The following is a 10,008-nucleotide window of genomic DNA, read 5'->3' as shown; positions in this document are numbered from 1 at the left end:
TGTCTTGTACTCTGACATTGCATAAGAATCAACCACATTTTCATATCTTCTTCTTCAAAAACAAAAAAAACTGGGACTGCTATTGATTGATGAAAGAACTTTTAACAGATCAAACATTTCAATAGTCGTTCTATAGCAGGTATTAATACTAGCCACCTAGTCTTACTGTTACCCAGAATCTTCATGTACCTACTTTCTCGTAAAAATCTTTCAGTTTTTGAACTCTGCCGTTGAAAGTATGAAAATATGTAAATGTAAATATGTTTGATGTGATTTGTGCTTTGTACAAAACCGGTTTGACTATTTAAGTACTGAAGTAAGTACAATATTTTTACGATTTGAGACGTACGCGGGACGGGACTTTTCGCAGTACGTAATATGTCGCGGGACATTTGGCCAAAATGCGGGACTGTCCCGCGAAACGTGGGACGTCTGGTCATTGTGTATTACACGGTGTTCAATAAGTTCGGATACACAGTAAAGTTGAATTTATTTCCCATCTGTAATTCAGATTTGCAAAGTGAATGTATTAATTGAAAGCTCAAATAATACTGATCAAATACAGTATATGTTTTGAAATAAACTGTCCTTTATCCTATTGTAATAGGTAATTGCAAATGTGTCTCAAGTTCCTTTCGGCCGGCACGCACGTCATTCATTGGTATTTCGTCTAGTTTTTATTGAGTAATGGTGTTAAGTTAAATCAAATTAGGTTATTGTCCTCAGCATTAGTGGTAGCAACTATGGTCATACGAAATAATCTATAAGATTCAGATTGGGTGAAGTACAGACTCATTTTATTTTGATCTTAAAAATAGTTAAAATGGCCGCTGTACCTATTTTTATGATTTTTGTTTTGTCAAAAAGCAAGGCTACGGTATATCTCAGTTTAATCCATGATTATCTTTTCCCAAACCTGATTATATCCCTATTGTGGCAAATTTGAACCAAAATTGGCTTTATATAATGTATTTATGCCTTTTTCATAGAGAGTCAGTCGGTTTTCTCGGTAGGGCGATGGAAGTGCTAGTGAAAAATCCGGGTTCAGAATCGCGCTACAATATTCGTTGGTCAGTCGGTTTTCTCGGTAGAGCCATGCAAGCGCGAGTGTGGAATGCGGAATCAGATTAGCTTGAGAATTTTCGAATGGCAGACAATTTTCAGGTAAGAGTGATGGGGGTGCGAGTGAAAAATCCGGGATCAGAATCGCGCTACAATAATCGTAGATCAGTCGGTTTCCACGGTAGGGCGATGGAAACGCGAGCACGAAATCCGGTATCAGTGGTCATCGTGATCAAATAAATCATAATCGTGATGAAGACCGCGACGTGTATTTCCATATAACTAGTGGATCATATCACCTAACAGAGGTGGCTCCTAGATCCACACCTTACCCTACCCTACTAACCACCATTCCTTCCCGTGACAACTGTGGGGATGCTGTGGATTCCACGGTTTCTAGTAGCAACGGTTGTCGAACTAACATTCCTTCCCTTTCCTGATGACCGTAAGGACGTGGCCAGCGCCGTTATTGACTTTAAATAGCTGAACTCTCGAATTGTGCACATTGAGAATGATTAGCTAGTCCCAAGCTTTCACATTCATTGGCTCTCTTTGCAACTTCGATTGTTCTGGTCAATCACGGAGTAGCAACTACGATGTGTACGGTTATTTTTGCTTTGCTTTGCTTTGCTTTGCTTGCTTGTATTTATGCCTTTTTCATAGATTTAAGCACATTTATACTAAACTTTCAAATTTATCACCATATCATCACTGAAATAGCAGTGTAAAGCTTTTGTCTATAATTTAGTTATTATAATTTAGTATAGTGAGATGTAAACTCAAAAGTTAATGTTTTAGACTTCTGTAGCTTGAGCAACTTATCGAAAATTATTCCAGCGTGCCGGAGCTAACAAACTTTAGATACATCTAAGAGAGATAGATGGTTCTTGAAAAAGTGAATGTTCATGGCGAGGGCTCGGGTTCAGTTTGGCTTTCTATTCCGCAGAATTATCACCTGTTCTGTGGCTTAGTTGGTTAAAGAACCGGTCTAGCGAATACGGGGTCGTGGGTTCGAATCCCACCAGAACGCGATTTTTTTCAAAAATTCATCCCTCAATTTGTCAATTAGCAACATTCTGTGTCTTCTAACTACAAGTTTTTCTGTATTTTTATGACATACCAGCTAACCTGGTAAATGCCAGTAAAGGGCAACATATATCAGTATACATCTAAGGCTTATAAAAAAAGTAGAAAAAGACTTTATCCAAAACCATATGCTATGTTTGATCAGTAGTATGGGGCAATTATCAAATTCTCGCTCCAGTTGACTTTTTTGATTCCTTTTGGGTCCCATATCGACTGTGCAAAATTTCAGCGCAATCGGTGAAACTATAATTTAGCGCAAGCAGTTCAAAGTTTTCATAGGATTTACTGTGGGAAAAGTTGCACTTTCAAATAAAAATTCCCAGAGGTCGCCCCTTGTCTCCTTAATTCAAATCGATCAATGCTTCTTGTAGAACAATCATTTATGAAACTTTCCTTCCAAGACCGCAAAACGATTGGGTGCTTGTGGAAAAAGTCATTGATTTATTACCGATTAGTGATCCAACGAACGGCTTTTTGTTTTGTTTTATTAGCAGCACTGTATCTGCTGATTGGCTGCTGCTGTTTCTGGGGGTGGTGATGCCTCCCGCCACCCCATGCTACAACGGCAGCAGCAGTGCTGCTGATAAAACAAAACAAAAAGCCATTCGTTGGATCACTCATCGCTCATAAATCAATAACTTTTTCCACAAGCATCCAATTGTTTTGCGGTCTTCGAAGGAAAGTTTCATAAATGATTGTTCTACAAGAAGCATTGATCGATTTGAATTAAGGAGACAAGGGGCGACCTCTGGGAATTTTTATTTGAAAGTGCAACTTTTCCCACAGTAAATCCTATGAAAACTTTGAACCGCTTGCGCTAAATTATAGTTTCACCGATTGCGCTGAAATTTTGTACAGTTCATATGGGACCTAAATGGAATCTAAAAAGTCGACTGGAGCGAGGATTTATTTTTTCCATACAAGCGAGTCCCATACTATTGATCAGTGTTATATGACCTTTCAATAAATACATTTATTTTGAAAATCTGAATTACAGATGTGAATTTAATTCAAGTTATATGGTGTATCCGACCTTATTGAACACCGTGTATTTGTCCCATGTTAATAGGGACAACACGGCAGTATTGGGGGTAAATTCGACGTAAAGAATTACGAAACAAACAGTTAAATTATGTGCATAAATAGTTTTCAGGGTCCATATAGCCGAGGCGGTAAACGCACGGGTATTCAGCATGACCATGCTGAGGGTGACGGGTTCGATTCCCGGTTGGTCCAGGATCTTTTCGTAAAGGAAATTTCCTTGACTTCCTTGGGCATAGAGTATCTTCGTGCCACACGATATACACATCCAAAATGGTCATTGGCAGAGGAAGCTCTCAGTTAATAACTGTAGAAGTGCTCATAGAACATTAAGCTGAGAAGCAGGCTTTGTCCCGAAGAGGACGTTACGCCAAGTAGAAGAAGAAGATAAATAATTTTCAGTTTTCAACCGGCTGTTCAGTAGAATACGAATCCAACATAAATATTCCCGCGCTCTCTGGTGCGCATGTTCCATGAAATTCAATTTCATCATGTTTCGCTTTCCATCAGTTCCATTTAGAGACAATCGAGCGGTTCGAGCACTCCTGACGTTTCTCTATGTTTCTCGTTTACCCACAATTTCTTATTGGATTGATAACATCAGCTGGTCGAGTAAAAATAAATAAACAATCTACCTATTTCAGATGTACACATCACTCCACTGACTGCTCAGCCTAGCTTAGAAGCAGTACAAAGGCGGTAATTTGTGATCTGAAATTCAAAAAAAGCCATAAAATGGCTCAAATGGCTATCACTTTGCTCACGAGAGCAATCGAATACGACATGAACGGACGGAAGTTAGAATCCCTCAAGCTATACGAAGATGGAATCGAAGCACTGCTCAAGGAATCAAAAGGTGAGTTTCAAACTTCATCATTTCATGGGAAACACTAATTTTGAACCGATTTCCAGCGGAAACGGATCCCGTACGCAAGAAGCACTTCCAAACCAAAATCGTCGAGTACATGGAACGAGCTGAACAGGTGAAAGAGTTAGTGACACGATGGAAAAGCAAAGGTGAAATACGCGACAAGATGCACGTCGTGGACGGAGCAACAGGTTACAGCTATGGGCGCGTATTCGGGCGCTACATGACCGACGAGGTGAAGGAAATCCTGGTGGAGGAACCGTACGTGAGGGATCACTATCAGTTCTGCAACCTGGTGATGTTCGGTGAGCTAGCAGTGACGAGTTGTAAAAATTTGAAGTTCATCAAACTTCTGACGGTGCGAGAGCAGAAAAATAACGACGAGCAATTACGAGCCTTTCAGACGTTGAAGGACAGTCTGAAGAAGCAAGGCGTGGAGTTTTTTGTGGAATACTCGACGAGCATGCACGATCGACAAGTGATGTAAGTTTTGTTGCATTTATTTGGTTTGCGAAATAATTAAAACTTTTTTGCTCGATTTCAGATTAAGTAATGGTTTTATAGTAAAAATTGGTCGAGGATTGAACTACTTCAAACCAATTTCTAGCAAATATTGCCTTGGGGCCTTCAATTACCACTTCAGGGAGTGTAGAGAAACAAATATCGATGTATTTTATTGTCCTGAAAATGATAAAGCGTAGAATTCAGAAATACATGTCATTACTTTGAAAGAAAAGCACCAATTACACGTTCCAACATTTGTTCTTCCCTACCTCTAAATTAATCGTTTTATAATTGTTCCTTACTAGAAACTCATAAGTCTGAAGTTTCGACCCTCCCCGTTCTGGGCCAGGGATTTGAAATTTTGGGAAACAAAATAAAGGTATGGCGTCTTTGAAGATTTTTTTTTTGTTTTTATTAATGTGTATTTTAACTTATAGCTAATTCTACACTTATCTTTGAAGAAGTTTTTCACTACGATAACACGCTTCTTTTGAACTATTGATTAAAATGATCAATCCCCCTAAATGTGAACTAGAAAACTACCAAATTCGTAACTCCGTTACTTTTCAAGATATGTTTCGATTTTGTTAACCTACCTCTTGGAAAAGATTTTTCGCTTTTTTTCAGTTTTATACTTAAAATACATATTATCCAGAGTTTCCTTTTCTATTTTTTAGGAAAATTTTCCACGGATTCCTTAGAATATTACTGCAGCAAATCTTCAAGTAATTTTAATTATATTTTCCAGGAATCCCTTTAAAGGTAAGATTTTTGAAGTACATAACTACAATTTTCTCGAGCACAAAATTTGTAATTTGTAAATTTTTAATGTAAAGAATTGCCAAGCGTATCTGGCTGAAAATGAAACTTGATGCTTGCTCCCGCTTAGTAAACATTTAGTTACATTTTCAGCCAGATCCGTTTGACCACAGAGAACAGACATCCAAGTCCAGTTCCGAAACTGTGTAAGGAATTTAACGGCCGTTTGAAATCGGCAACACAAGTGGCAATAGAGTGGCGCTGCAATCCGTTAATTTCCCATACTAATTTAATTCACCACTTGAAATGTTTCAATTCACCACTGACTGTGGCAATATGGTGTTTGGTGGCATAAGTGTTGTCATCGTGTATTGGTTTGCAACCTTACTCAAGTGAAGATTCAAATCCTTACACAACTTACCGAATGAAATTTGTTCTAGCCTGGATGTCTGTTCTCTGTGGTTTGACGGTTCTCTAGATTTGTGCTCCAGAAAATTTGAGCTGTGTACTCCATATATCTTGTCCATAAAAGTTCCTCTTTATTTTTTTTCCCTTCCTCGCTGTTGGGGAAAATTAGAACACTGCGACCAATAAGCTGAACTTTTGTGGCTTAAAGTTCCACTTAGAATTCCGAAACTTCCATAGAATCCTTTTCAAATTCTTCCAAAGTTTCTCTAAATTCTCCAGAAGATTCTTTAAGAAAATCCTCCAGGGATTCTTTCGCAAAATATCTTAGAAATTCCTTTAGAAATTGCAAAATGGGTTCCTCTAGAAATTCTTCTCCAAGAATTTCTTAACACTCTACTTGCCATGGTTGCTCTAGAGCAGCATCGATTTTCGACGAGCTCGAGACAAACGGAATGCAATGAATATGATGCAATAGTTTTTAGAATATTATTGTAAACTCATTAAGTCAACCTAACTGCCAACTACTTATTTCAATAGAGGAGCTATTGATAAACAATAAAAAACTGTTGATTTACAACTTTTTTTTTCGTTGATTTAGAAAATTTTTACCAATTTGCAATGACTTTTGTACAAACATGTTTTTTAACGCTTTTTTGGTATAGAAATAGTCGATCAAAGTCGTGAGAAAGAAAGTGTTAGTTTTTGCATGGATTGCATCAGAAATTTATCGATGTTTGTTTTATTGATTTCTTCTGAGTTTTCTTTAGAGATTCTTCCACAAAATTCTCAAGGATATCCATCCTTTCATGAACTTTTTATGAAATTCTTCCGTGGATTTTTTATTGATTTATTTTTCGGAAAATCTTTCACGGATTTGTGTAGTAGTTCCTCCAAAGATTGTTTAGGAAAATCAGAAATTAAAACTATTCAAGAAATCTCCAGAGTTGGTTCCAATATTATTTCTAAGATTATAAAAATGGATTCGTTTAGTAGTTCTTCCAAGGTTTCATTTGTAAATTCATTTCCTTCAAGTATTGTTTCAGAAATGTGTGTATATGTTCCTCCAGATCAGTTGAACTGTTTAAACAAATTTTCAGTCGTAATTTCTCAGTGTGTTACCAAACACACTTTTATCAAGTCTATTTTATGAAATGGTCTTTAAATGTTATGTATGGAGAACACAAATATAGCATAGATTACTTTACATGATATGTTTTATATTAATAAATCATTTAAATAAATTTGATGAATTCTTGGTTATGAAACCTCCTGTCGACTAAATTTCTTAAAGCTTAGTCGTGTTATTCAGTTTGTTGTATGTAAAACTTTGAGTTTAACAGGTTTCAGAAAACGTCCATGGCCAGGGATAGAAAATGTCGTGGAATTTCAGATAATGTTTCTATTTACACCATTTACGGTGTAAATTTCTGATCGTACGCATCACCAGTCTATAACGCTGATAAGTTGTGGATAATCAATTAAGTCGCCAATTAACATTCCCGATAAAGTGCAGTGAAATTAGCTAATAACGAAATGATATTTTTATGACATTTCCCATCCCTGTGCATGACAATGTGAACAAACTGCCAAAACAAAATATTTGAAGGTAAAGGTGTTAAAAATTGAGTGTAGAATTAGCATCTAAGTTAAAATACACAAAAATAAAAACTAAAAAAAATGTAAAAAAATTCTGGTAATTTCAATGATGTATCCAACTGCTGGAACTGCTCCTCTGAGAAACAATTTAGTTTATATTTAAAAATACTTCGAAATTCAAAAAAAAATTTTTTTCATAGCCTGTTTCAGAAATTGTCTTACCTAAAATCATCTCAAATATTCTTACAGTTCTCTTAAAATGTAATTTGCCAAAAATTGCTTGTAGAATTAGTTGGGCGGCTCCAGAAAAAAATACAAAAAAAACTACTGAACAAATTACATGTACACGAAATCTTCTTGAAGCTTTTTAAGGCTAAATTGAGAATCGCAAATCTTCCAAAACTGATAAAGCACCTTTTTTTCAGAACGATCAACAACCCGACGAAAATAAAATAAGGATATTCGATTGTCACAATTCAGAAAACAAACAATCGGACATTTTTATTTATATTCCTTCTTTCTTTATTTTTATTCCTTCCTTCTTTTTTAGAATTTGTTTTATTTATTTATTTATTTATGTTTTGGAAAAAATACAATTCTAATGAGCCTTAAAAAAATTCGTGCAGAATTTTTACCTGTAATTGTACCTAGAATGCATCAGGTTTTTTTATCCTACAAAAAGACCTTTTAAACAACTCTTTTTAGACTCCGACTTTTTCGCCTTTCAACAGAGCTTCAGAGCTTCCTTCGAAAAACTTCTAAATATTCATTAAAACTGCCAATTTTCAGCCCAAATCTTCATTCTGTATTTGTCTGAGTGATCTTATTTACTCAAGAAGTTGTATCAATTGGGTTCTTTAGGGGTATCAGGATTATGTCATAATCGGATTCTCCGCCCAAAAATTAGTCGAAATCCAAAATTTCATAATTTTTGGAGTCCGGGAACTATTTTTAAAATTAATTTAAAGTTTGTATGGGGAAATTTTTTTGTTCGGGTCCAACTGTCACTTTATCGATTGAACTGTCATTCTATCCACGAAAATTAAAACTGTTTTGTTAATTTAGCCATCAAAACAAAGGTATTGGAATCCAATAAAATCACGTTATACTCAGAAAAATGAGCTCTTTCGATTAGGCTATAGACAATAGCAATATTTTATTCACTAAACAATCCAATTGCGAAGAAATATGGAAACCGAGACATGGAAATTCTAAACACATTCTTCAATATAATAAGGCTGATGCAAATATTTACTTACCAATACATAATTGTCAATTTTTCAACTCCCTTTTAAAAATGATTGCGGGAAAAATGCAGGAATTTCAAATTCGATTTTTTGTGGCCTTCCTGCATTCTTTAGGAAAACTTTCCATGAATTTCTTCCAAAGCTGCTTCACGGTTTTTCTTTAGATATTCTTCTAAGAATTGTTTCAGAAAATCTTCCGTGGATTTAGGCAACTTTTTTTCTCCGTGGGACAGGCACCTTGATTGATTGATTTGTCTTTATTAAAGAGACTTTCAGCCCTTGGCTGGTTCGTCTCTAAGACAGCCACCTTTTTTTCTCTCACAAAAAAGTTAAACATGATGTATATTTTCATTGAGTGCATCAAAAATTCTCAAATTTTTACTGTTTGTCATACTATTATATTTAATTATATTTACATCATTGGTACAAATTTAAGCTCGATTGGTTAATCTTTCGCGAAGCCAGAACTTTTCTCATAAAACATAATTTTTAAGACAACTGATTTTTAACTGTCATATCTCAAAAACCAGTGAATCAAATTGAATAAAATTTTGAACGTTTATCAACAATATGCTTGAAAAGTTTTTAAAATATGAGTACTTTTGGAACGTTAAAAAAAATTATAATATGTACACACTTTTTGAATCTTTCTCGAAAAAAAAATGTTTTTTTGCATCAATATCATTAAATTTTAGTTTTGATATCCAAAGATTTTCTACTTCTGTTCTCAAAATGTCTATCATAAGATATATTGGAGCCTTTTCAATTCGGTTCACCGGTCTCCGAGATATGACAGTTCAAAAATTGGTTGTCTAAAAAGTAGTGGTTTACGTGAACGGTTCTAGCTTCGCGGAAGATTCACCAATCAAGCTCAAATTTTTACCAATGATACAAATATAATAGTATGACAAACAGTCAAAATTTAAGAATTTTTTATGCACTCACTGAAGAGATACAGCATGTTGAACTTTTTTAGAGAGAAAAAAAGTTGCCTATCCCAAACATTTTGGCCACCCCCTGTACATTTTCCATTTTTTTTCACGGATCACTCTAGAGATTCTACCAAGGATTGCTTTTGAAATTCCTCCAGTGGTTTCTTCGGAAATTGTGCACGGTATTACTCTCAGAATTCATACAGCTGATGCTCTACAAACTCCAGAAATTCGTCTGGGAATTGCTTCTGATACCGATTTGAAAATTCCCGAAGGAAATTTTCCAGAAATTTCTTCTGGGACTCATCCAGAGGCTCTTGCATGTATTTCAGCAGGAATTTCTGCAGTTGTTCCTTCAGAAATTCATATAAAATCTTTCAGGATGTCCTCCGAGGATACCTCTTAAAATTGAAATTGGGGTCTCCAGTTTTCTCGAATCCTTGGGCATAGTGTTTCATTGAGCTTGTCTAACAATTTTCAAATCCATGCAATGGCCGGTAAAGAA

The 10,008-nt window shown here is 35.6% G+C and overlaps 1 protein-coding gene across 1 annotated transcript; it reads left to right on the top strand.

Moving 5' to 3' along the window:
* Positions 1-3,837: 3,837 nt before the first annotated feature.
* Positions 3,838-4,768, top strand: LOC109413518 (MIT domain-containing protein 1-like). The gene is made up of 3 exons (XM_019687204.3): positions 3,838-4,045; positions 4,102-4,540; positions 4,602-4,768. Exons 1-3 carry the CDS (start codon positions 3,925-3,927, stop codon positions 4,756-4,758), a joined length of 717 nt encoding a protein of 238 aa, XP_019542749.3. The 5' UTR covers positions 3,838-3,924; the 3' UTR covers positions 4,759-4,768.
* Positions 4,769-10,008: the final 5,240 nt, after the last annotated feature.

This window comes from Aedes albopictus, chromosome 2, assembly GCF_035046485.1.
Source record: "Aedes albopictus strain Foshan chromosome 2, AalbF5, whole genome shotgun sequence".
NCBI classification, from domain to species: domain Eukaryota; kingdom Metazoa; phylum Arthropoda; class Insecta; order Diptera; family Culicidae; genus Aedes; species Aedes albopictus.
Note: the sequence above shows the minus strand (reverse complement) of the source record. Positions and strands in the feature narration are given on the sequence as shown.

Excerpts from the sequence above, each read along its gene's own strand:
- LOC109413518 (XM_019687204.3), top strand. The coding sequence starts at position 3,925 with ATGGCTCAAATGGCTATCACTTTGCTCACGAGAGCAATCGAATACGAC. Across the intron at positions 4,046-4,101 it reads ACTGCTCAAGGAATCAAAAG|CGGAAACGGATCCCGTACGC; the intron begins GTGAGTTTCAAA and ends ACCGATTTCCAG. Across the intron at positions 4,541-4,601 it reads ATGCACGATCGACAAGTGAT|ATTAAGTAATGGTTTTATAG; the intron begins GTAAGTTTTGTT and ends GCTCGATTTCAG.